General features: G+C 38.7%; 1 protein-coding gene across 1 annotated transcript in view; it reads right to left on the bottom strand.

Moving 5' to 3' along the window:
- SUCLA2 (succinate-CoA ligase ADP-forming subunit beta) overlaps window positions 1-27,990 on the bottom strand; it is an 86,254-nt gene that overhangs the window by 11,586 nt on the left and 46,678 nt on the right. The window contains exons 7-10 of the mRNA XM_049853104.1: window positions 19,840-20,001; window positions 19,600-19,742; window positions 7,854-7,974; window positions 7,281-7,369 (exon numbers count right to left, since the gene is read on the bottom strand). Coding sequence (XP_049709061.1) covers window positions 7,281-7,369; window positions 7,854-7,974; window positions 19,600-19,742; window positions 19,840-20,001 — 515 coding nt within the window. The remainder of the gene's footprint in view (window positions 1-7,280; window positions 7,370-7,853; window positions 7,975-19,599; window positions 19,743-19,839; window positions 20,002-27,990) is intronic.

Genomic DNA, 27,990 nt, shown 5'->3' with positions numbered 1-27,990 from the left:
TCCTAGCTAGAGCAATTAGGCTAGACAAAGAAATAAAGGGCATCCAGACTGTCAAGGAAGAAGTAAAATTATCTCTATTTGCAGATGACATGATCTTATACACAGAAAGCCCTAAAGAATCCTCAAGAAAACTACAGAAACTAATAGAAGAGTTCAGCAGAGTTTCAGGTTACAAGATAAACATACAAAAATCACTTGGATTCCTCTACATCAACAAAAAGAACATCAAAGAGGAAATCACCAAATCAATACCATTCACAGTAGCCCCCAAGAAGATAAAATACTTAGGAATAAATCTTACCAAAGATGTAAAAGACCTATACAAAGAAAACTACAAGGTACTACTGCAAGAAACTAAAAGGGACCTACGTAAGTGGAAAAACATATCTTGCTCATGGACAGGAAGACTTAAGATTATAAAAATGTCTATTCTGCCAAAAGCCATCTATATATACAATGCAGTTCCAATCCAAATTCCAAAGACATTTTTTACTGTGATGGAGAAACAAATCACCAACTTCATATGGAAGGGAAAAAAGCCCCGGATAAGTAAAGCATTACTGAAAAAGAAGAACAAAGTGGGAGACCTCACTGTACCTGATTTTAGAACATATTGTATAGCCACAGTAGTCAAAACAGCCCGGTACTGGTACAACAACAGACACACAGACCAATGGAACAGAACTGAGAACTCAGATATAAATCCATCCACATATGAGCAGCTGATATTTGACAAAGGCCCAGCGTCAGTTACATTAGGGAAAAGATAGTCTTTTTAACAAATGGTGCTGGCATAACTGGATATCCATCTGCAAAAATGAAACAGGACCCACACCTCACACCATGCACAAAAACTAACTCCAAATGAATCAAAGATCTAAACATAAAGTTATAACGATAAAGATCATGGAAGAAAAAATAAGGACAATGTTAGGAGCGCTAATATGAAGCATAAACAGAATACAAAACGTTACTAAAGACAATGAAGAAAAACCAGATAACTGGGAGCTCCTAAAAATCAAACACCTAAGCTCATCTAAAGACTTCACCAAAAGCGTAAAAGACCACCCACAGACTGGGAATACATTTTCAGTTACGACATCTCCGACCACCGCCTGATATCTAAAATCTACATGATTCTTGTAAAACTCAACCAACAAGGAAACAAACAATCCAATTAAAAACTGGACAAAGGATTTGAACAGGTACTTCACTAAAGAAGACATTCAGGTGGCTAACCGATACATGAGGAAATGCTTTCGATCCTTAGCCATTAGAGAAATGCAAATTAAAACTACGATGAGATTCCATCTCACTCCAACAAGGCTGGCATTAATCCAAAAAACACAAAAGAATAAAAGTTGGAGAGGATGTGGAGAGATTGGAACACTTATACACTGCTGGTGGGAATACAAAATGGTACAACCACTTTGGAAATCTATCTGGCGTTTTCTTAAAAAGTTAGAAATAGAACTACCACACAACCCAGAAATCCCACTCCTCGGAATAAACCCTAGAGAAATAAGAGCCTTTACACGAACAGGTACATGCACACCCTTGTTTACTGCAGCACTGTTTACAATAGCAAAAACATGGAAGCAACCAAGGTGTCCATCAACAGATGACTGGATAAATAAATTATGGTATATTCACACAATGGAATACTACACATCGATAAAGAACAGTGATGAATCTGTGAAACATTTCATAACATGGAGGAACCTGGAAAGCATCATGCTGAGTGAAATTAGTCAGCTGCAAAAGGACAAATATTGTATAAGACCACTATTATAAGATCTTGAGAAATAGTATAAACTGAGAAGAACACATTCTTTTGTGGTTTTGAGAAGGGGGAAGGAGGGAGGGTGGGAGAGGGTTATTTACTGATTAGGTAATAGATAAGACCTACTTTAGGTGAAGGGAAGGACAACACTCGATACAGGGGAGGTCAACACAACTGGGCTAAACCAAAAGCAAAGAAGTTTCCTGAATAAACTGAATGCTTCAAAGGTCAGCAAAGCAGGGGCAGGGGTTTGGGGACTATGGCTTAAGGGGACATCTAAATCAATTGGCAAAATAAAATCTATTAAGAAAACATTCTGCATCCCACTTTGAAGAGTGGCGTCTGGGGTCTTAAATGCTAGCAAGTGGCCATCTAAGATGCATCGATGAGTCTCAACCCACCTGGATCAAAGGAGAATGAAGAACACCAAGCTCACAAGGTAATTATGAGCCCAAGAGACAGCAAGCGCTACATGAACCAGAGACTGCATCATCCTGAGACCAGAAGAACTAGATGGTGCCCGGCCATAACCGATGACTACCCTGACACGGAACACAACAGAGAACCCCTGAGGGAGCAGGAGAACAGTGGGATGCAGACCCCAAATTCTCATAAAAAAACCAGACTTAATGGTCTGACTGAGACTAGGACCCCGGCGGTCAGGGTCCCCAGGAACCATTCCTGAAGCCAACTCGTCAGACATGGATTGAACTGGATAATGGACTGGAGAGAGATGCTCATGAGGTGCAAGCTATTTGCACCATGTGGACACTTGAGACTATGTTGGCATCTCCTGTCTGGAGGGGAGATGGGAGGGTAGAGGGGGTTAAAATTGGCAAAATGGTCATGAAAGGAGAGACTAGAAGGAGGGAGCAGGCTGACTCATTATGGGGAGAGTAAATGGGAGTATGTAGTAAGGTGTTTATAAGTTTATATGTGAGAGACTGACTTGATTTGTAAACTTTCACTTAAAGCCCAATAAAAATTATTTAAAAAAAAATAATACATCATGACCAGGTGGGATTCATACCAGGTATGCAAGGATGATTCAACATTAGAAAATCAATCAGCGTAATCAACCACATAAATAAAACAAAAGAAAAAAAGTACAGGATCATCTCAGGTGATGCAGAAAAGGTATCAGAAAGGGTCCTAACACCCATTTCTGATAAAAATGGCACAGTGGTTAAGTGCTATGGCTGTTAACCAAAACGTCAGCAGTTTGAATTCACCAGCCACTCCTTGGAAACCCCATGGGGCAGTTCAAATCTGTCCTATAGGGTTGATATGAGTTGGAATTGACTTAATGGCAATTTTTTTTTTAAACAATCCAGCAATCCCACTCATGGTCTATACCCTAAAGAAATAAGAGTTGTGACATGAATCGACATATGCACACCCATGTTCACCGAGCATCATTCACAACAGCAAAAAAATGGAAACAACCTAAGTGCCCATCAATGGATGAATAAACAAACTATGGTACACATACACAATGGAATACTACACAACAACAAATAGTGACTATTCTGCAAAATATCTCACATAGATGAATTTGGAGGACATTAAGCTGAGTGAAATAAGTCAATCGCAAAAGGATAAATATTTTGAGACCACAAAAGGACAAATATAGTATGAGGCCACTATTACAAAAAAAAAAAAAAAAAAAAGGTTTATACACAGAAAAAAAAAAAACTAAACATTTTTTGATGGTTACCAGGGATAGAAGGGGGAGGGAAAGAAAATTACTAAGTAGATAGAATAACCAAAAAAACAAAAAAGGCAAACCCATTGTCATCAATTCTGACTGATAATACACATGTGAAAAGAAAAAGGCAATACACAATATGGCGGAAGTCAGCACAACATAACCAAGGCAAAGGAAGATACTGAAAGAAATGCAAGAATAAAGGGCAACTATGGTAATAACTACAACATAGACAATCCTGCAATAATAGAATTAACAAGCAATAATTTACAAATTGATGCACAGGTAGATTAAAAAAAAATGTGTGGGTGGGTATAAGGGAGTATACCCACCTGCAGATATGTTTGGTTGTAGATATTTCTACATACATAATTGTAGGTACTGCATGTTTATTAATACAGACAACAAAGCACACAACAGGCACAGTCATGGAAACTTCTCAGACGTAACCAAATACTCCACAGGATAAAGTTCCACAGCTCAAAGGAGAAGGACCATAGACTTGGGGGACATCTACGTCAATTGGAACAACATAATTCATTAAGATAATGTTCTGCATCCTACTTTGGTGAGTAGCGTCTGGGCCTTAAAAGCTTTCGAGTAGCCATCTAAGATATAACTATTGGTCTCTTCCCATCCAGAGCAAAGGAGAGTGAATTTGGATGAGAGAGTGAAGAAAATCAAAGCCTCAAGGGAGCAATTAGTCCAAAGGATTAATGGACCACATGAACCACAGCCTCCACCAGCCTGAGCCTAGAAGAACTAGATGGTACCCAGCTACCATCACAGAACACTCTGACTAGGATCACAGCAGAGGATCCCGGACAGAGCAGAAGGAAAACATAGAACAAAAAATCAAATTCACGAAAAGACCAGACCTAGTGGTCTGACAGAGACTGGAGGAACCCCCGAGACTATGGTCCTAAGACACCCTTCTGACCTGGCCATCTTTCAGCAAAACAATAGACAGGTCCAAAAATAAACAATAGCACCCAAGGGGAATGTGTTCCTTACAACAACCAATTATATGCAATCAAGAGGACAACATTTGCCCAAAAGCAAAGATGAGAAGGCAGGAAGGCGTAGAGAATCCAGATGAAAAGAAACGAGGAGCCCAAAGTGGAAATGTAGAGAGTGCTGATACACTATGGGGAATGCAACCAATATCATGGAACACTTCATGTACAAACTATAGAACGGGAAATTAATTTGCTCTGTAAACTTTCACCTAAAGTGAAGAAATAAGTAAATGAGGTAATACGTGAAGAAAAATGCTTAGCTATAAACACTCAATAAATGGCAGCAGTTGCTAATATCATCATCATTACATTTATTACTATTATTGTCATGACTTCCATAATCTCCCAGTCAGCAGAAAAACACTAGTCATTTTAATCAACTGTTCATTTTTATCTCTCGTGATCTTTTAGGTCAAGGTCCTATGGATTTCCTTCTTTTCCATGCCAAGTTTTTCTTAATTCAGGCTTTCATTACAAATGAGGGTATTTTCAGAGAGGAACTATAACTACATTACCTTCTCCTCACCTTCTATCCAGTTACTGCACTAGAATGGACTCATACTATCCCCCTCACTCTCTTCCCTTCTCCAATTTATCCCATACCTCAAAACAAGACTGGCTTTCTGAAGCACCTTCGCCCTGCCATTCCCCTGCTGGAAAGTCTTTAAACTCAAGATTGAGTTTAGGAACTTTCCCAAAGAAGGATGTAAGAACTTTATTATTCTTGTGAAATGACATCACATTAATCCAGCAAATCTTAAGAGCCTATTAGCAATTAAACAGTACAGGCTCAAATTGTATCCCAGTATAAGTTACAAACTTAGGTGGAAAATAGTCAAAAGTTCTCATTTAGAAACATCTCTATATCTACTATGAAGTGTGTGTCAGGATATATTTTTAAGTATAAGAAGTTACTGGGTAACGTATATGCTACCATTCATCTAACGTGGGAAAGGGAGGGGGTGTACGTACACACACACACACACACACACACACACGCATGCACTATTTGCTTCTATTAAAAAAAAGTGGAAGGATAAACCAAAATCTTCTTTTAAAAAAACTAGTTATCTATGGGGAAAGAGGAAACAGGAATAGATATAAAAGCTAGAGTCTCTGAATGAACATACCTCATTTCAGTTTTGAAACTACATAAACAGTATATAATACATAACAAAAGTAGTTTTTTTTTAATAAAGCAACCCCTTAAATTAAAAAAAAAAAGGGCAAATGAAAACTATATAGCAACCCAGGGGCAGAACACACAGAGAACTATTTCACATGGACTTTAAAATCCAATAAATTGTGGCAAATATCCTAAAGGACAGAAAGAACTGCACATACAAATATTAAACTGTTTTCAGTAATCATATTGTTGGTTATTATTTTTAAAATGTCATGTCTGTACTGAGAGACAAAGCAAAGGCATAGTTATGTTAGTGTGGTACAGGAGAAAGGGGAATCGAATATAAGGAGAAACTGTACTCCTGGACTTGCATTGGAAAAATCAGTATGAACCCATGTATTTACCTCTTAAAAAAAAGTACATATATATTTTTCTGATTTTCCACTAAAAAAGCCTAGAAACAATGAGCAACTCAGTAGTCATGAGTACCCTTAGAACCCATACTGTAGTCTCTAAATACCACTGGCTGATTCCAGGTGTGGGCCAAGAAATATAAAGACAAGCCTGGAACATCTCATACCAGAAAGCACACCAGAAGACATGTCAGAAGGGCTCAGGAGTCAACTGGAAGAGGTTCCCACTGACCAAAGTTGGGACAATTTGATCATCAATAAGAATAACTGAAATGAAATGAACCACATCAAGTATATTTGAATTCATGAGTTCAGAAAAGCATGTGTGCTTGTGCGTGCACACACACACACCTGAAAACAAAACTCTTAGCTTTGCAGGATTTAGGAGAACAAACTCATTATTTTGAAAATGGAAAATAAAGACAAAGAATCAACTCATTATGTTGCTTTTCCTATGCAAAATATACTTCATGGTAGCAAACGGTTGATTTAGGAACTTTTACTTTATAGAAATATTGCATATAATAAGTGAAGAATGAGAAAATTAGAATATCAACCACTTTGCAACCATAAATGAAATAATGGACCTAAGCTATGGTTGTCAATCACTACTAATACCACAAAAAGAGAAACAATCTGACATTATATACAGTGTCATACACAGGATCACCACCTCAGTTTTTTTTCCAACAAACTACAGAAAAAATAAAAAGCAATGGGGAACCTAAAAGTTAAGAGATGTAATAACCAAATACAATGTACAGACTTATTCTGTCTTAATTCTAGCAAACAACCTAGACAAAAAATATTCGAAATAATCAGGGAAATTTCAACACTGAGTCTATTCTCTTTATAAAACATAACCATAACACCATTACTCCACCTAAAACAGTAATCCCTTCATATAATTACCAACATCTTTAATAGATATATGATGACATGTATAAAATGATATAATATCTGGATTTGCTTCAAAATAATCACAGCCAAGGGAATAAGTCAGTAAGAATACAAATGAAACAAGATTGGGCAAGAGTTGATAGTCATTTAAAATGGGTGACAGGTAGAGGCGTTTAAAATGGGTGACAGGTAGAGGGGGTTCATTATACTCACAATATTCAATGAAGCACTAATTATTAGCAATATTAGCTGGTTCGTTTGAGAATCTAAGGGTTTATAAATCCTTTACACACTTTGCAAATTTGTCCTTGGATTAACATAACCTGCTTACCATTTTAGCAGCTTCATCCAAATCGTCACAAGCAAGAATTTTCAGTCCACTGTCTGCTATTAGTGCCTTAGCATCATCAACTCGTGTACCTGAAAGGATTTATCCAAATATAAAGGTGTTTTAAGTATACGCACAAAGTCGCCAAAACTGTTTGCTACAACACACTCTAAGTATGAAGTTTCAACCCAGGAGGACTTCCATCGCTTAATATAAATGCTCCTAAACCAAAGAAATGTAAAAGCCCTGAGTCACCTCATAAAACATATCATCATATAATATCCCTGGTAACTCAGACAAGTCAGAATTTGAGACAAACCACTATAAAGGATGTATCAAATTATAATAAACAAAACTGTAACATTTTTTGCCCTCATGTTAAAAAATGTTAAAAACCCCATCATTTAAAATTTTTTCCTACTGTATATTTTCATTAAAAAAATACAGCTTCAGAAAGAAATATATATGACACAACTGTTTGAAAACTATATTTTAAATGAACTAAATTCTTCGGAATTATAAACTTTTAAGCAATTAAAGTTCATAGAACAATTGCAAGCGATCTTCCACACTCACCTTGTAACCGTACCACAATAGGGATTTTAATTTCCAAATCTCTGACTGCCATGACTATACCCTGAGCAATAACGTCACACCGCATGATTCCTCCAAAAATGTTGACCAGAATAGCCTGTACCTGTGAATAAAGGTAGATTATAATAAAGTTTAAAAGAAGTGAGTATTTGCCTTTCCTTCCCCAAAAAATGCTAGTATCTGTGCCTTGTGATAAAAATTAATTCCACAGAAACATTTTCAGACCAGACTGCCATACCCTCTCTAGATCTCACCATTCATGTTTGTGTAGTTGTTATACCCTCTCTAGCTCTCACCATTCATGTTTGTGTAGTCCACCATCCACCAGAACTTATCTCCACTTCTTGGGTAATTCCAGCACCTGGCTCACATTCTCTTCTCTACTTACCCGTATCAATAAGACTGCCCCAATTCCATTCGCCTGTTTCCTATTAAACAGCCATTCACCAACACAACTCTACCTTAGATCATGTTATAAGAAAACATCACACACAATATCTCCAATTTAGTGTTCACTATCTGTATCTTGGAAACCCTGGTGGCATAGTGGTTAAGTGCTACAGCTGCTAACCAAAGGGTCGACAGTTCAAATCTGCCAGGCACTCCTTGGAAACTCTATGGGGCAGTTCTACTCTGTCCTATAGGGTCGCTATGAGTCGGAATCGACTCAACGGCACTAGGTTTGGTTTTTTTTGGTTATCTGTATCTCTTCATTTAGCCCCATCAACTCAACCAACTTTTCAAACAAAGCAATCCCTCTAAATCGCTTAGCTTCTCCTTTATGCCCCCACTGCTGGCTACACTTCAATCCAAACCTCACGGCCTGTTTGGGTGAGCATTTTTTCACCATCACACTGATAGTTCTGAATCACTGTTCTTCTATCCTTCCCAGATTAAAAAAAAAAAAAAATCATTTTTTAAGAGACTTAGTTCATTTAATTACAGCAAAGCTTCTCAACCAGGGAGGTACAAATGAGCTACATACACCACGATATTGCTCCCCTCAACCCATTGGGAAGCTAGGACAGTTCTGAGACTGCTGGTGCCCTTGGACTCACTACAAACAACTTTCTCCATCCACCTCCAATGCCCTATTCAAATACCATTTTCCGTGAATGTCATGACATGAAAAAGGTTGAGACACACTGAGCTATACTACTCAATTCCTTTATTTACTACCACTGAGGATCTAGAAATCAGACTGGGTTAGAATTCATAGTGGACTTTGGCACCTGGCTCTCTCATCTTTCTTCCTCCCTTGCTCCTTCCAACCTCATTCTGGATGGATTCAATATTCACCACAAAGCATCACCTAACATTTTAATCTTAAAGTTCATGGATTTCTGCCATGCTACCTTTTCCTCCAGTCCATTTCAACTAATGACTACCAAGAACTAATGACTTGCCCAGAATGAATGTCTCTAGAATACCAAAAGTGCAAATCTTACTCTCCGCTCAACCTCTTCTCCTTTCACCTTTAATTCCCTCCACCCCAAACACCACCAAACCCAATCTTTTCTTGTTAAAGGCTTCTAGTTCCTCAACCCTTTTCTAATCTTTCCAGCTATCAGCTCCCGGCTGACCTGACTTTCTTCATTACAGAGCCCGGAGCCTATGGCTGAGCAATTCAATGACACTGTCACCTGCATGCTTGATTCTCTCGCATCCATCCCTCTGCTACCCCAGTTCAAATAACGCATCTTTGGATGATTCCAGCCAATTATTTTATCCATTCTAACTTCAAGAAAAAGGAGAAAAAAAAAAAACTAAAACACTAGCACAACCTGCAGAGCTGTACAATGCAATGATGTTTCATCAGCAATCCTTTTCTTAGCAGTCTGATCATACTTTTAACTCTCTTCATAAGCCTCCTATCCCACATCAAGCTCTATAACTTTCAGCAGATGATTTGGCATCATATTTCACCAAAAAAAGAAATGTACAGGCAGGGCCAAGATGGCTGACTAGGTAGAACCTACCTTGGATCCCTCTTACAACAAAGACTCAGAAAACCAAGTGAATCGATCACATACATGACCATCTACGAACCTAACCATCAAACACAGATCTAAAGAGTTGACCTGAGTGACAGAGACTCAGCCAGCACAAGCAGGCTGCACACTGACACGGCTAATGAGAGAATGAGCAACCACGGAGAAGCAGAGACAGTTTTCGGAGCCTGGAGCCAGCGTCCCACTCAGAAAACCTTGGCGCCGGGCTTTGGACTGGGCGCAGGGGAGCTGAGCACGGCATCCTGAGACTGCACAAACACGGGACACAGCCCTAGCCCCCAGAAGTGACCTCGGGGGAAGCCCAGCTAGTGCACGCAGGCAGTGCAGCGAAGTGGCTGACAGGAGGAGAAGTCACCGGGAGGAAGCGACTGGTTTTTGAGCCTGGAGTGCGGCATCCCAGCCGGGGAACCTTGGCGCTAGGCTTTGGACGGGGAGCGGAGGAACTAACCACAGCTTCTGAGACAGGACAAGCACAGGTCCCGGGCCTGACGCCCAGGGGCAGTCTCGACCCAACCAACGCATACAGGCTGCACACTCCTCGGGAATCTCAGATTAAACAGTCATCACCAAGCAGGATAAGTAACTTTATCTATATTCCTGGGTGCTACTCTCTCCTATCTATCTGATCCCTCCCCTCCCCTTCCCAGGCAACTTCATTAACATTGGAATTTCCTGGGCCAGAGAATGAAGTGCTCTGCCGTTTTTTTTTGTTTGTTTGTTTATCTTTTCCTAACGCATTCTCCTGGCCTGACAGAAAAAAAAAAAACTAGTGCCAGTAGTTATTTATTTATTTATTTATTTATTTGAGAGAAGCAGCTACAAAAAACCCAGGGACCAAAAATCCTTCCCGGACTTCCCAAAATTGGACTAAAAATACAGAAACAGCTCCAGCCAAGCATATGAAATCCACAGTCTTGGGCTTTCATCCCTACAGGGAACAAGGTGGCTATTATAATGCAAAGGCACTTCTGATAGTGATCTGACTGTAATTGTCTTAGGAGATTGCAGAAAAGACAAGTTTCCCAGCTCTGATATCTCTACCTATTAAAAAGAGCCCTCACTGACCCACAACAGGGAACTGAGGGCTGAAGTTCCACCCAAACCACCTAACCTCCTGCAATACGGGTCTGAAGATAGTGACATCTACCAATCTGTAGAGGTACTTGCATTGGGTGCCTAAGGTACAGCTGCACAGCCCACCCACCAAAGTGCTTTAGGAATAGAGACACACTTACCTCACTGGCACTTGGGGGAAGCCTGTCAGCATCCTGCCCCCCATGGAATGTGACCCCCTGCTGCTACTAGAATCTGGTGAACACAACTATCACCACTACTCCTCTAAGCGAATAGGTGACAGTCTACCCCACACACTTGGTGACCCAAAATCAGATTCTACTCAAGAATAGTGAACGGACTCTTAGGCTTATATTTCTGGTAATGGCCCAAATCAGCTGCTAAGAGGACATAAGTGATTCATAGCCTAAAAGAATCAAGACAACACAATCTAGTAGTCCATCTACATATATTGAAAGAAAACAAAAAAAGATAAGACTCAGTGAGCAAATATAAAATAAATCATTACAATATCTTATCGATGGCTTGGAGATAGCAGTCAATATCAAATCACATAAAGAAGCAGACCATGATTGCTTCTACAACTCCCCAAATTAAAGAATCAAAATCTTTCCCAAATCAAGATACAATCCTGGAATTGCCAGATGCAGGATATAAAAAACTAATTTACAGTATGCTTTAAGACATCAGGGATGACTTCATAAATGAAATAAGGCAATCTATTTTTTTCACAGAAAAAGCCAAGGAACATACTAATAAAGCAGGTTAAGAAATCAAAAAGATTATTCAAGAACATTATGGAAAAATTAATAAGCTGCAAGAATCAATAGAGAGCATTCAGAAAACCAAAAGATTAACAGTAAAACTGCAGAATTAGACAACTCAATAGAAGTCAGAGGAGCAGAATCAAGCAATTGGAATGCAGAGTGGGGGAGGTGGAAGATAAGGCAATTGACACCAATACAGTTGAAGAAAAATCTGATAAAAGAAATTAAAAAAATGAAGAAACCCTAAGAATCACGTGGGACACTATCAAGAAGAATAACTTGCGTGTGACTGGACTTCCACAGCAGGGAAGGATAACAGAAAATACAGAGAGAATAGTTGAAGATCTGTTGGCAGAAAACTTCCCCGGCATCATGAAAGAAGAAAAGATATCTATCCAAGATGCTCATCAAACCCCATATAAGATTGATCCAAAAAGAAAATCACCAAGACATATTATCATCAAACTTGCCAAAACCAAAGATAAAGAGAAAATTTTAAAAGCAGCCAAGGATAACAGAAAGGTCTCCTATGAAGGAGAATCAATAAGAATAAGTTCAGACTACTCAGCAGAAACCAAGCAGTCAAGAAGGCAATGGGATGACATATATAGAGCAATGAAGGAGAAAAACTGCAAGCCAAGGATCATATATCCAGCAAAACTCTCTCTGAAATATGAAGGTGAAATTAAAACATTTACAGATAGACACAAGCTTAGAGAATTTGCAAAAACCAAACCAAAGCCATAAGAAATACTAAAGGAAATTGTTTGGTCAAAAAACCAATAATATCAGATACCAACACAACACAAGGTCATAGAACAGAACATCCTGATATCAACTCAAATAGGGAAATCACACAAAAAAATTAAGATTAATTTTTAAAAAATGCTCAAAACAGGGAATCATTGAAGTCAATATGTAAAAGATCACGATAATCAAAAAGAGGGACTAAATTCAGGAGGCATAGAACTGACATATGGAGAGGAAAACAAGGCAATATGGACAATACAAGTTAGGTTTTTACTTAGAAAAACAGGGGTAAATATTAAGGTAACCACAAAGAGGTCTAACAACTCCATAACTCAAAATAAAAACAAAGAAAAACATAACAATTCAGCAAACATAAATTCGACTACTATGAAAATGAGGAACACACAATTTACAAAGAAAAACGTCTCAGCACAAAAAAGTAAGTGGAAAAATGAAATTCTCAACAACACACACAAAAAGGCATCAAAATGACAACACTAAACACGTACTTATCTATAATCACGCTGCATGTAAATGGACTAAATGCACCAATAAAGAGACAGAGTGTCTCAGACTGGATAAAGAAACACGATCCGTCTACATGCTGCCTACAAGAGACACACCTTAGACTTACAGACACAAACTAAAACTCAAAGGATGGAAAAAAACATATCAAGCAAACAACAATCAAAAAAGAGAAGGTGTGACAATATTAATTTCTGACAAAATAGACTTTAAAGTTAAATCCACCACAAAGGATAAAGAGGGACAATACATAATGATTAAAGGGACAATTGACCAGAAAGATATAACCATATTAAATATTTATGCACCCAAAGACAGGGCTGCAAGATACATAAAACAAACTTTAACAGAACTGAAAAGTGAGACAGACACCTCCACAATTATAGTAGGAGACGTCAACACACCACTTTGGGAGAAGGACAGGACTTCCAGTAAGAAGCTCAACAGAGACACGAAAGACCTAATTGCTACAATCGACCAACTTGACCTCATAGACTTATACAGAACACTCCACCTAACAATGTATACTTTTTTTTCTATTGCACATGGAACATTCTCTAGAATAGATAACATATGATGTCATAAAGCAAACCTTTGCAGAATACAAAACATTGAAATAATACAAAGCATCTTCACGGACCACAAGGCCATAAAAGTGGAAATCAATAAGAGAAAAATCAGGGAAAAGAAATCAAATACTTGGAAACTGAACAATACCCTGCTCAAAAAAGACTGGGTTATAGAAGACATTAAGGAGGGAATAAAGAAATTCATAGAATGCAACGAGAATGAAAACACTTCCTATCAAAACCTCTGGGACACAGAGAAAGCAGTGCTCAGAGGTCAATTTATATCGATAAATGCACACATACATAAAGAAGAAAGAGCCAAAATCAGAGACTGTCCCTACAACTAGTTTGAACTAATAGAAAGCGAGCAACAAAAGTATCCATCAGGCACCAGAAGAAAACAAATAATAAAAATTAGAGCTGAACTAAATGAATTAGAGAACAGAAAAACAATTGAAAGAATTAACAAAGCCTTTTTTTTAAAGCTGGTTCTTTGAAAAAATTAACAAAATTGATAAACCATTGGCCAGACTGACTAAAGAAATACAGGAAAGGAAACAAATAACCCGAATAAGAAACAAGATGGGCCATATCACAACAGACCCAACTGAAATTAAAAGAATCATATCAGATTATTACAAAAAATTGTACTCTAACAAATTTGCAAACCTAGAAGAAATGGATGAATTCCTGGAAAAACACTACCTACCTAAACTAACACAATCAGAAGCAGAACAACTAAATAGACCCATAACAAAAAAAGAGATTGAAACAGTAATCCAAAAACTCCCAACAAAAAAGAAAGCCCTGGCCCGGACGGTTTCACTGCAGAGTTCTCCAAACGTTCAGAGAAGAGTTAACACCACTACTACTAAAGGTATTTCAAAGCATAGAAAATGATGGAATACTACCTAACTCATTCTATGAAGCCACCATTTCCCTGATACCAAAACCAGGTAAAGACACCAAAAAAAAAGAATATTACAGACCTATATCCCTCATGAACATAGATGCAAAAATCCTCAACAAAATTCTAGCCAATAGAATTCAACAACATATCAAAAAAATAATCCACCATGACCAAGTGGGATTTATACCAGGTATGCAAGGCTGGTTTAATATTAGAAAAACCGTTAATGTAATCCACCATATAAATAAAACAAAAGACAAAAGCCACATTATCTTATCAATTGATGCAGAAAAGGCATTTGACAAAGCCCAACACCCATTCGTGAGAAAAACTCTCGGCAAAATAGGAATAGAAGGAAAATTCCTCAACATAATAAAGGGCATCTATACAAAGCCAACAGCCAACATCATTCTAAATGGAGAGAGCCCGAAATCATTTCCCTTGAGAACAGGAACCAGACAAGGATGCCCTTTATCACCACTCTTATTCAACACTGTGCTAGAGGTCCTAGCCAGAGCAATTAGGCTAGAAAAAGAAATAAAGGACATTCGGACTGGCAAGGGAGAAGTAAAATTATCTCTATTTGCAGATGACATGATCTTATACACAGAAAACACTAAGGAATCCTCCAGAAAACTACTGAAACTAATAGAAGGGTTCGGCAGAGTCTCAGGTTATAAGATAAACATACAAAAATCACTTGGATTCCTTTACATCAACAAAAAGAACATCGAAGATTAAATAACCAAATCAATACCATTCACAGTAGCCCCCAAGAAGATAAAACACTTAGGAATAAATCTTACCAAAGATGTAAAAGACCTATACAAAGACAACTACAAAGTACTAGTGCAAGACACTAAAAGGGACCTACATAAGTGGAAAACATACCTTGCTCATGGATAGGAAGACTTAACATAGTAAAAATGTCTGTTCTATCAAAAGCCATCTATACATACAATGCACTTCCGATCCAAATTCCAACAATGTTTTTTAATGTGATGGAGAAACAAATCATTAACTTCATATGGAAGGGAAAGAAGCTGTGGAGAAGTAAAGCATTATTGAAAAAGAAGAAGAAAGTGGTAGGCCTCACTCTGCCTGATTTTAGAACATATTATACAGCCACAGTAGTCAAAACAGCCTGGTACTGGTACAACAACAGGCACATAGACCAATGGAACAGAATTGAGAACCCAGATATAAATCCATCCACATATGAGCAGCTGATATTTGACAAAGGCCCAGTGTCAGTTAACTGGGGAAAAGACAGTCTTTTTAACAAATGGTGCTGGCATAACTGGATATCCATTTGCAAAAGAATGAAACAGGGCCCATACCTCACACCATGCACAAAAACTAACTCCAAGTAGATCAAAGACCTAAACATAAAGACTAAATCGATAAAGATCATGGAACAAAAAATAGGGACAACGTTAGGAGCCCTAATACAAGGCATAAACAGAATACAAAACATTACCAAAGATGACGAAGAGAAACCAGATAACTGGGAGCTCCTAAAAATCAAACACCTATGCTCATCTAAAGACTTCACCAAAAGAGTAAAAAGACCACCTACAGATTGGGAAAGAACTTTCAGCTATGACATCTCAGACCAGCGCCTGATCTCTAAAATCTGTATGATTCTGTTAAAACATAACCACAAAAAGACAAACAACCCAATCAAAAGGTTGGCAAAGGATATGAACACACATTTCACTAAAGAAGATATTCAGGCAGCTAACAGATACATGAGAAAATGCTCTCGATCATTAGCCATTAGAGAAACGCAAATTAAAACTACGATGAGATTTCCATCTCACTCCAACAAGGCTGGCATTAATCCAAAAGACACAAAATAATAAATGTTGGAGAGGCTGCGGAGAGATTGGAACTCTTATACACTGCTGGTGGGAATGTAAAATGGTACAACCACTTTGGAAATCTATCTGGCGTTTTCTTAAAAAGTTAGAACTACCATACAACCTAGAAATCCCACTCCTCGGAATATACCCTAGAGAAATAACAGCCTTCACACAAACAGATATATGCACACCCATGTTTATTGCAGCACTGTTTACAATAGCAATAAGATGGAAGCAATCAAGGTGTCCATCAGCAGATGAATGGTTAAATAAATTATGGTATATTCACACAATGGAATACTATTCATCGATAAAGAATAGCGAGGAATCTGTGAAACATTTCATAACATGGAGGATCCTGGAAGGCATTATGCTGAGTGAAATTAGTCAGTTGCAAAAGGACAAATATTGTATAAGACCACTATTATAAGAACTTGAGAAATAGTTTAAACTGAGAAGAACACATTCTTTTGTGGTTACGAGAGAGGGGAGGGAGAGGGGTATTCACTAATGAGATAAAATTAGATAGTAGATAAGAACTACTTTAGGTGAAGGGAAGGACAACACTTGATACAGTGGAGGTCAACACAACTGGACTAAACCAAAAGCAAACAAGTTTCCGGGATAAACTGAATGCTTCGAAGGTCAGTGGAGCAGGGGCAGGGGTTTGGGGACTATGGCTTAAGGGGGCTTCTAAGTCAATTGGCAAAATAAATTCTATTATGAAAACATTCTGCATCCCACTTTGAAGTGTGCCGTCTGGGGTCTTAAATGCTAACAAGCGGCCATCTAAGATGCATCAATTGGTCTCAACCCACCTGGATCAAAGAAGAATGAAGAACACCAAGGTCACACGATAACTATGAGCCCAAGAGACAGAAAGGGCCACGTGAACTAGAGACTTACATCATCCTGAGACCAGAAGAACTAGATGGTGCCCGGCCACAACCGATGACTGCCCTGACAGGGAGCACAACAGAGAACCCCTGAGGGAGCGGGAGAACAGTGGGATGCAGACCCCAAATTCTCATAAAAAGACCAGACTTAATGGTCTGACTGAGACTAGAAGAATCCTGGCGGTCATGGTCCCCAAACCTTCTATTGGCCCAGGACAGGAACCATTTCCGAAGGCAACTCATCAGATATGGAAGGGACTGGACAGTGGGTTGGAGAGAGATGCTGATGGAAGAGTTGGCTACTTGTATCAGGTGGACACTTGAGACTGTGTTGGCATCTCCTGTCTGGAGGGGAGATGGGAGGGTAGAGAGGGTTAGAAACTGGCAAAATTGTCACGAAAGGAGAGACTGGAAGGGCTGACTCATTAGGGGGAGAGTAAGTGGGAGTATGGAGTAAGGTGTATATAAGCTTACATGTGACAGACTGACTTGATTTGTAAACTTTCACTTAAAGCACAATAAAAATTACTTTTAAAAAAAAAGAAATTTAAGGCAGGATCTCCACCAATCTTCCCTTCTACTTCTACTTCTAAACATATTTATCACAGGCTTGTTCTTCCCTTCTCCAGTAATATCCCAGGAAAGGAGCAACCACCTCTCCAATGCTAACATCCCCTCCATGTGTCAGAGCAGCATACATGAGTAGGGTTTTCACTGGCTGATTTTTCAGAGGTAGGTCACGAGGACTTTCTTCCGGGGTGCCTCTGGGTGGACTCGAACTTCCAACCTTTCAGTTAGCAGCTGCACACACTAACTGCACCACCCAGGTGTACACTATTCTTAATAAGGTTCCCGATTATCTGTCTTTCACTCCTAATTATACTTGAACGCTCCAACAGCATTTGACATTGTGCTCCATCCCCTTACTTTCCAAAACTCTTCTCTCTGGCCTTCTATGTCCCCACTCTCTCCTGATCTTCTCCTATCTCTGTCAGTTCGTTCTTGTTCTCTTTCACGGGGTTTTCTTCTCATTTAACTCTTAGATACAGCCAGGTTCCATTCTTAGTTTCCTCATCTCACTCTCATGGGTCAGCTCACTAACTCCTAAGACTTCATCTTCTCTCATTATGCTTAGGACTCTCAAATCTACATCCGGTTGCTACAATAAGTACAATATCTTTACAACCAACAGTCTACTAGACATAATCACCACAATCTAAACTTAACACATTCATTCAAAAATACCTAGTCCTCTACCTTGCCTCCTGTAGCATCATAAGACAAAGCAAACGCATGGTTATGCTAGTGCGGCACAGGAGAAAGGGGAATCAAATATAAGAAAAAACTGTACTCCTGGATTTCCAATGGAAAAAATCAGTATGATCCCACGTGTTTATCTCTTAAAAAAGTACATACATATTTTTCTAGATTTTCCACTAAAAAAGCCTAGAAACAATGAGCAACTAAGTAGTCATCTGTAACCTTAGAACCCTTACTATGGGTTCTAATAACCAGTGTATGTACGGGGCATTATGCCAGCCACTGAAAGAGACAACAATGTGTAAGATATAATACCTACCAACATCCTCATTTGGTTTGCACTTGACTGTAAACCTAAAGGTTAGCAGTTTTAACCTACTCAGAGGCACTGCAGAAGAAAGACCTGACAATCTGCTTCCATAAAGATTACAGCCAAGAAAACCCTATGGAGCAGTTTTACTCTGTAACGCATGGGGTGGCTATGAATCAGAAATGACTTGATTACAAGTAGGTTTGGTTTTTGCTAATACTTCCAGGAATTTTTTCCATAGGAATGGCTCCTGTGCCAGGTCACTACCATTTATAACATCATTTAATAGCAGTGGTGGTTTAGTGGTAGAATTCTTGCCTTCCATGTGGGAGACCTAGTTTGAATCCTGGTCAACGTATCTCATACGCAAACACCACCCATCTGTCAGTGAAAGCTTGTGTGCTACTGTAACGCTGAATAGGTTTCAGTGAAGCTTCCAGATTCAGACAGACTAGGAAGAAAGGTCTGGCCATCTACTTCCAAAATATCAGCCAATGAAAACTCAATGGATCACACGTAATCCCGTTGCGCATGGGGTCACCATGAGTCAGCTGCCTTGATGGTCACTAACAACAAGGCCATCTAATATTCTTTCATCTTGTTTTCTAAATCACAATGTGCAACTTAATCTTTTTCTCTAGTTAACTTTTATTGCATTGATTTTAGCCTCTCTTTCCAAACTATTGAGATCTTTTGAATTTTAATGCTCAACTACCATAATGACCACATCTGCTAATTAATCAAGTTACTTCTCACTATCCCAATTCTAAAACGTAAGTCTTGCCCTTACCTTTTTATCTGAAGTGATAAGCTTAAATGCTTCTGTTACTTGATCAACCGTGGCACCACCACCAACATCAAGAAAATTGGCTGGCGTCCCTCCATGAAGTTTTATTATATCCATTGTGGCCATAGCCAAACCAGCACCATTTACTATCAAGAGGGGAAAAATTATTTGTATAAGTAACAAACACAGATAAAATAAATTATGCTTAGCCAATCCAACTCAAATTATAAAAACGCCTGATACCCAGGCAGCCTATGTTTCCATCGAGGCCAATGTAGTTGAGATTTGCTTTAGTTGCAGCTTTGTCCCTTTCATCTTCCTGGGTCCAGTCCTGTAGGTCAAAGATTTTCTTCTGGCGATAGGCTGAATTACTATCAAAGTTGATTTTTGCGTCCATACATAGCACTTTGAAGGGAAAAAAACAAATTGATCTTAATTTCAAGATAAACCAAATAGTGACAATAAACTATTCAACAGTCTTTAGACTACAGGAAAAATACATTTTAATTTTGTTACTTATTAAAAGTATTTCAATTTATGCTCACAATGAATTCAAACCGTTTCATAAAAAAAGAAAATTTGGGAATTAAAACTGCCCCAGCAAAGTTACTGGTTCTACATCCACCCCAAGCAACAGAAAAAGAAGGAAAAAAAAACCTCAGAAACATTTCCAGACAACTTTTTTAATTACCAAGAATTAACCGTCCATGGTGGCAGCCTACCCTTGATTTGTATTCTAGATTCTATCCCCCTCACCTATTCAAGGACTTCACTCCAGCAATTTTGTCTTTCCTGTATTATAAACTTCCCCCTCTGGTTGGTTAAATCCCTCTGGCTTGTAAAAATGCTTTCTCCCACCTTCAAAAAAAAAAAAGGAAAGAAAGAAAAAAACTTTCACCCCATACCCCTTACACACTCCTTCCTATACAGCAAAACTCCTGGAAAGAGTTGTCTGTTTAAACCAGGGGTCCGCAAACTATGGCACATGGGCCAAATTTGGCCTGTGTCTACTTTTGTATGGCCTACGAGCTAAAAATGGTTTTTATGTTTTTAAGGAGTTGTGAAGAAAGAACAAAGGAGAAGGAAAAATAAGAACTAGACAGAAAAGATGCAGCAGGATCAGGGACCAGATGTGGCCCGCAAAGCCTAATATTTATTATCTGGCAATCTGTGGTTTAAACTTATCCTACCAAATCTTTCTCCTGTCATTCTCTCTTGAGCCTAGGCTTTTACCCTTCGTATTCTACCAAGAGGGCTCTAATGAAAGTCACCAATGACACCCCTGTTGCAAAATCCAGAAGTCAGTTCTCAAACTTTATTTTACTTGACCAATCAGCAGCATTTGACATAGCTGATCAGCCTTTCCATCTTGAAATTCTTCCTTCACTTGGGATTTAGAAAACCACATTCATGTGGTTTTTCTCCTATCTGTCTAGCAATTCCTCTCCAGTCTCCTTGTTGGATGCCCCAGAGATCAGCCTTTAGATCTGGTCTCTCTCCTATCTATACCCACTCAGTTGGTGACCTTATCCTCTAGGCTCACAGCTTTAAAGCCTGCTCTATACTGATGGTTACCAAATTCATATTCTCAGTCTAGATCTCTCCCCTCTACTCCAGACATATATATCCCTTTGGCTTCAGTGCCTCCATGTGAACATCTAATGGGCATCTCTAAGTTAGTAAGTCAAAAACTGAGCTCCTTATATTCTCTCTCCTCTCAGAATCTTCTCCATCTAAGTAAATGCCAGCTCTAGTCTAGTTGCTCAGACTTAAAACTTAAGACTTATCCTTGGCTCCTCTACTCTCACACCTGACATCTAATACATTAGCAAATCCTGTTGGTTCTTCTTTCAAAATATATCCAGAATACCATTTCTAAGTAGTTGCACTAACACCCCATTTCAGGCCACAGCCTCTCACTAGGATTTTACTGGCATCCTAAACGGTTCCTCCTTTGCCCCCCATCCCTTCAGTCTTTTCTCAATACAGCAACCAAAGTGATCCTGTTAAAATCAAAATCAGATAATACATTGCTGCTCAAAACCCTCTAATGTCTTCTCACCTCACTCAGAAAAAAAGGCCAAGTTCTTGCTAAGATCTACTACAAAGCCCTCCAGACTCTACACCACCCTCCTTAACTCAGTGACCTCTCTAACTTCATCTGTAGTACTCCGTGCCTGCCTCACTCCAATCTAACCACACTACCTTCCTTGCTGTTCCTGGACAGCTAGAAGGCTGAAAGAACTGAGCAGTTTCAGCTGCTGCCCAACACAGGAGACAAAGTTTGCAGTCTAGCTAAGTTATCTACCAATAATAGCAGAAATCAACATTCCTCAGAGGTAGATAACAGAATTCAGAGTCTCTACACCATATCTCCAAAAATGTCTAGTATATTCAAAATTACTAGATCTGTGAAGAAACGGAAAAACATGGCCTATACTAAAGAGAAAAAGTGGTCAACAGAAACCAAATCCAAGAGACGAAGATTTGGAATTAGCAGAGGACTCCAAAACAGCGATTATAAATGTGGGTCATGACAGATGAAGAGATGGGTAATCTCAGCAGAGAATAAAACTATAAAAATGAACCTAATGGAAAATATAGAGGGGCACGGACTGCACCGGGTGACACTGTCAGAGGGGGTGACATTAAAATGACTGTCTATAAAAATATTCCTGTAGTTAGTTATACCAACAAAAACATTTTTCATAAGCCCAGCTTACATGTATCTATATACCTACAAGGCTAAAGCTCTATGCTGATTTACTTTTTGAACCTTGTAACCTGGTGAGGTCAGAACTGTCATTATTACCCAGTTACAATGACGCTTCAAATCCTGTGGTTTCATCTGCACACAGTACAAGCGTGTACTATTGCTTTTGTCATTGCTGGTGTTTTCACAGTCACTAATTTTGTCAGATTTTCTGGTGTTTTAGCTACAATATTGTTGTAATTAGTATCTGTGAACCTATATCAATAATTTTTTAGAGAATGAAGTAGTAAATAAAGGAAAAGAAGGAGTGACATACAGGAATTATGATTTACAAGTAACATTAGTACAGAAAACATTACTAAGGATTCTGTATGGTCTGACATGGGAAGAGATCCATGGGGGGGGGAGGTGGGGAGGAACACCATGAGTTACTGCACTGGGTGACACTGACCCTAGTGACTCCACTGGGAAGAGCCGCTGAAGAGAGATAAGGACTTTCTTCCCCCAAGGCCAACAAAGAGAAAGCTTTACCCTAGGGCTGGTGCCCTGGTTTGGACTTCTTAAACTGTGAGGAAATAAATTTGTGCATTAAAGACACCTATTTGTGGTATTTCTGTTACAGAAGCACTAGATAACTAATACAGTTGGTATCAGAATAGTGGCCTCGGTGTCAGGGCAGGACTGCCCGAACAGACAGCTAATACCTCCTTCTCAAGAGATCCCCTCCACTCTGGATCATAAGCTTAATGGTTAAGTTCAAGGAGCTAAAAACAAAAAACAACACTGAGGAAGGTTGTAGGGATCAATTTTTCCCCATTCCTGAGTTTTCCTTTAACATTCAAAGAATTTGCTTGGCATAACACCTGGCCTCTCACTGCTCCTTTACTTGCTTCTTCCCAGAGGAGGGGAAGCAAATATCTGAGTGGTAAATCTGGATATTATAAAATCAGGTATGCATAACTCAATTCAATCTTTCCTCCTCTTGGGAGCGTCCTGCCCTCAGGGAATAAGCATTCCCAAATGCCCTTCCGGATGCAGATTCTGTCCCTGAAAGGAAGGAGGACTACGTGAGTAGGTAGGTTAAAAAAAAAAAAACCAAACCCAGTTGCCACTGAGCAGACTCTGACTTACAGCAACCCTAAAGGACAGAGCAGAACTGCCCACAGGGTTTCCAAGGAGCGTCTGGTAGATTCCAACTGCCGAGCAGAGCTCTTAACCACTGTGCCACCAGTAAGTAGGTAAGTCTGTCTAATTCTGTAATTTGGTTATCAGAGCCATTTTGACTAGATATCTGGCTGGAATAAGGGGGTCACTGAGGAAATCTGATACGCTACTTAAGCAATTCTGCTCAAATATATTATTTTTACATTGTCTTCAGAACATCACTGGAAAAATAAGTCTACAGTCTATAAGCCTTCATCTGTGCAATTATTCAAACAACTAAGCCATATACATTAAGAGGTATACTTCATCCTATGCAGTAGAGACACTCCTAAGAATGGAGGAAATAATTGCAATTTAGTTGTTCAAAATGTCCTTAAACTCTTATTTAAAAGAACACTAATTTCACAAATTTCTATTCTATCTTGCCATACGGCTACTTACTACAAAACGAGACCAATAACCAAGGATTTTAAGTATTACTTTTGAGACTAAAAATGTACCTTAGAAATAAAATCTATCAATTTGCAGCCGTTTATAACTACATAGTCTACACTACTGTAAAGCCTCCATCCAAGATATCTAAGAAAGTACTAACAAAGCCTGAGTTTGGACTCATCTGTAAACTAAGAGCATCTGCTTTCCATGCCAACTGCCTTCGTTACCTTCTGCTTGTACAGCTGCCCCACGTCCTGCAAGATTATTGCATTAGTCTCCTCGGGCTGCCCTAACAAGTACCACAAAGTGCTTGGCTTGTGAAAACAGAAACACATTGTCTCACAGCTAGAAATCCAAATCAACTTGTAGGCCAGGCCATAAAACCCATTGCCATCGAGTCAATTCCAATGCATAGTGACCCTATAGGACAGGACAGAATTGCCCCACAGATTTTCCAAGACTGAAATCTTTACAGAAGCAGACTGCCACATATTTCTCCCACGGAATGGGTGGTGTGTTTGAACCACGGACCTTTCAGTTAGCAACCAAGCACTTAACCACTGCGTCACCAGGCCATACTCCCTCCAAGTCTCTAGAGGAAGATGCTTTGTCTCTCCCAGTTTCTGGTAATCCCAGGCATTCCATGGCCTGTAGGTGCATATTCACTAGGCCATCTTCCCCATGTCTCTCTTGGTCTCTTCTCTTTTATAAGGATACCACCCAGGTGGAATTAGGACCACCATACTCCAGTATGACCTCATGTTAACTAATAACATCTTCAAAACCCCAATTCGCAAAAAGGTTACAATCACAGGTATCATGGGTCAGGACTTCAATATATCTTTCGGGGGAAAACAATTCAACCCAAAACAATTACTCTACCTCTAATATCTCCCTACTGCCATACTCCCTATATACCACTACCTACCAAAATATACCCCACGTACAACCACATTATGTCCTGGTTAAGAGCACAACTTCTGGAGCTGAGTGCCTGGGTTCACAGGCCAGGACACTACTAGTCACATATCCTCTTGGTTACTTAGTTTCCTAATCTATAAAATAAGGATAATAGTAGTACCTATATCACATCAGAGCCCTGGTGGTACAGCTACAGCTGCAAACCAAAAGATTGGCAGTTCGAATCCACCAGCTGCTCCTTGGAAACCCTATGAGGCAGTTCTACTCTGTCCTATAGGGTTGCTGTGAGTTGGAATCAACTCAACAGCAATGAGTTTGGTTTGGTTTATATCATATAACCACTATAAATATTAAATGAACTAAATGAGTTCATATTTGTAAAGCATTACAACAGGGCCTGGCACACAGTAATTGCTATGGTTTTGTTAAATGATCAGGAAAAAAATATGTACCTTTGAAAAAAATCTTAGCATAAGAAACTGAAGCACACTCAGAATGCCTCTTTCGTAGGATCAAATTCAAACCTCAAAGAAGAAACTGAAGATACACCAATACAAAGGAGGCTAGCTGAAATGCAAGTAGAGATATATTTTTAAAAACTAAGGAAAAACCATTTACAACACCATTGAAAAGTATACAGTACCTAGGAATAAATTTGACCAGGAAGATGAAAGACTTATACACAGAAAAATATGAAACATTACTAAAAGAAATTAAATAACATAAATGGAAGGATATTCCATGTTCATGGATTAGAAGGCTTAGTATAGTTAAGAGGTCAATATTATTCAAAACAAATCTAAGCAATCCCCATCAAAATTCCAATAGCCTTCTTTGCAGAAATGGAAAGGCCAATCCTCAAATCACATGGAAGGGAAAGGGACCCTGAATAGCTCAGGCAATGCTGAAAAAGAATAAAGTAGGAGGACTCACACTTCTTGATTGTAAAACATACTACAAAGCTACAGTAATTAAAACAGCCTGGTACTCATATAATAATAAGACATATAAAACAATGGAATTGAACTGAAAGTCCAGAAATAAATCCATACATCTATGGTCAATTGATCTTCAAAAGGGTGCTAAGTCCATTCAGAAGGGAAGAAGAGTCTCTTCGATAAACGGTGCTGGGAAAATTGGATTTCCACATACAGAAGAATGAATCAAGATCCATGTCTCACACTATACACAAAGATCAATTCAAAATGGATCAAGGGCCTAAATGTGAAAACTAAAAACATAAAATTCTTATTAGAAAATGTAGAGGCAAGGCTGTAGGACCTAGTGTTTAATGATAGATTATCAGATAACAAATGCTCCAACAGCAAAAGACAAAAAAGATCGCTGGGACATAATAAAAATTAAATTCTTTCGTACAGAGAACTGAAGCTACTCCCAAAGTCCACCTTTCAGCCAAAGATTAGACAGGCCTATAAAACAAATAATAACACAAGTGAGGAATGTGCTTCTTAGTTCAATCAAGTACATGAGACCAAAGGGGCAACACCTGCCCAAAAGCAAAGATGAGATGGCAGGGACAGGAAAACTGGACGAATGGACACAGAGAACCCAGAGGGTGGAAAGGGAAGGGGGAGAGTACTGACACATTGTGGGGACTGCAAATGATGTCACAAAACAATCTGTGTACAAATTTTTGAATGAAAAACTAATTTGCACTGTAAACTTTCACCTAAAATACAGTAAAATTTTAACAAAAAAGAAAATCTGAAAAAAGTACTTTTGTGTATCAAAGGACTTTCTTTAATAACAAAGTGAGAAGACAACCTACAGATTGGGAGAAATTTTTCAGGAACTATGTATCAGATAAGCACCTAATATCCAAAATATAAATACAATTTCTACAAGGCAACAAAAAAACAAGTAACCCAATAAAAAAAATGGACAAAGGACTAGAAAAGAGAGTTCACCAAAGACGATATTCAAATGACACATGAAACAAACACATGAAAAAAAGATGCTCAAAATCATCACCCATTTGTTGTTGCTAGTTGCCATCGAGTCAAATCTCATGGCAACCCCATGTGTTAGAGTAAGACTGCTCTATCAGATTTTCTTGGCTGTAATCTTTACAGGAGCAGATCACCAGGCCTGTTCTTCCATAGTACTGTGGTTTGGGTTCGAACCTATAACCTTTAGGTCAGTAGTCAAGCACAAACTGTTTGCACCACGTAGGAGCCTTTAGGAGACACATATCAAAACCACAAAATGATATTACATCACCCCCATTAGAATGGCAATGATAAAAAAAAATTAGAAAGTAATGGACGTTAGCAACATTGTGGGGAAACTGGAACTGTCATCCATTGCTGGTGAGAATGTAAAATAGTGCAGCCACTGTAGAAAATCTACACATGACAAACAAAATCAATAGTCTTTGTACGCCAGCCATAAACAGCAGGAAAATGTAACAGCAAAAAAGATACCATTAAAAATAGCAGCCAAAAATATATTTCTACAAATAAATCTAAGAAGAAACACAGTGCCTAAATAAAGAAAATGGAAAGTCTTCTTTAAAAGGATATAAATGAAGACTTACATAAATGGAAAAATAATACATTCCTAAATGACTACTAGAAAAATGTTATTTTTCCCAGTAAAAACAGCATGGCTTGTTTTGAAATCCGACTAATGGATTTCAAAGTATATCTAGCTAGCAACAGGGATTGGTAATTTGGCCTACCAGTACTGGCAGCAGGACCAAAGGCTTTAGGGGATCTGTGAGTTTCTTGAGACTACATGAAAAACAATGCATGCACCTGTGCTCACATGAGAACCCTGTGCGTTTTCCCTTGTAAAAGGACTATTTGCTTTCATCAACTTCTCAAAAAGCACCCTAACTCAAAAAGATTAAATAACACAGATCTACAGGAAACAAAAAACCATAAGAACTAGTCTCTTAAAAAAAAGCACTTCATTTCTCACGGACTTCAAACTTTCTGGAGTCAGAGGGTGGAAGAACCTCTGAAACTACTGCCCTGAGATAATCTTTAAAACTTAAACCAAAAACATCCTCTATAAGTCTTTTTGAAACCAAACAACAGTTTTGCTAAACTAGTAAAAAAGGTCTGCCTTGAGCATTATGCTCTTTTAAGATCTATCTATATGGGATCGAACTGACAACGGCAACTCGAAAGATTAGA

This window comes from Elephas maximus, chromosome 14, assembly GCF_024166365.1.
Source record: "Elephas maximus indicus isolate mEleMax1 chromosome 14, mEleMax1 primary haplotype, whole genome shotgun sequence".
In the NCBI taxonomy this organism is placed as follows: domain Eukaryota; kingdom Metazoa; phylum Chordata; class Mammalia; order Proboscidea; family Elephantidae; genus Elephas; species Elephas maximus.
This window is presented reverse-complemented; position numbering and strand designations above follow the sequence as displayed.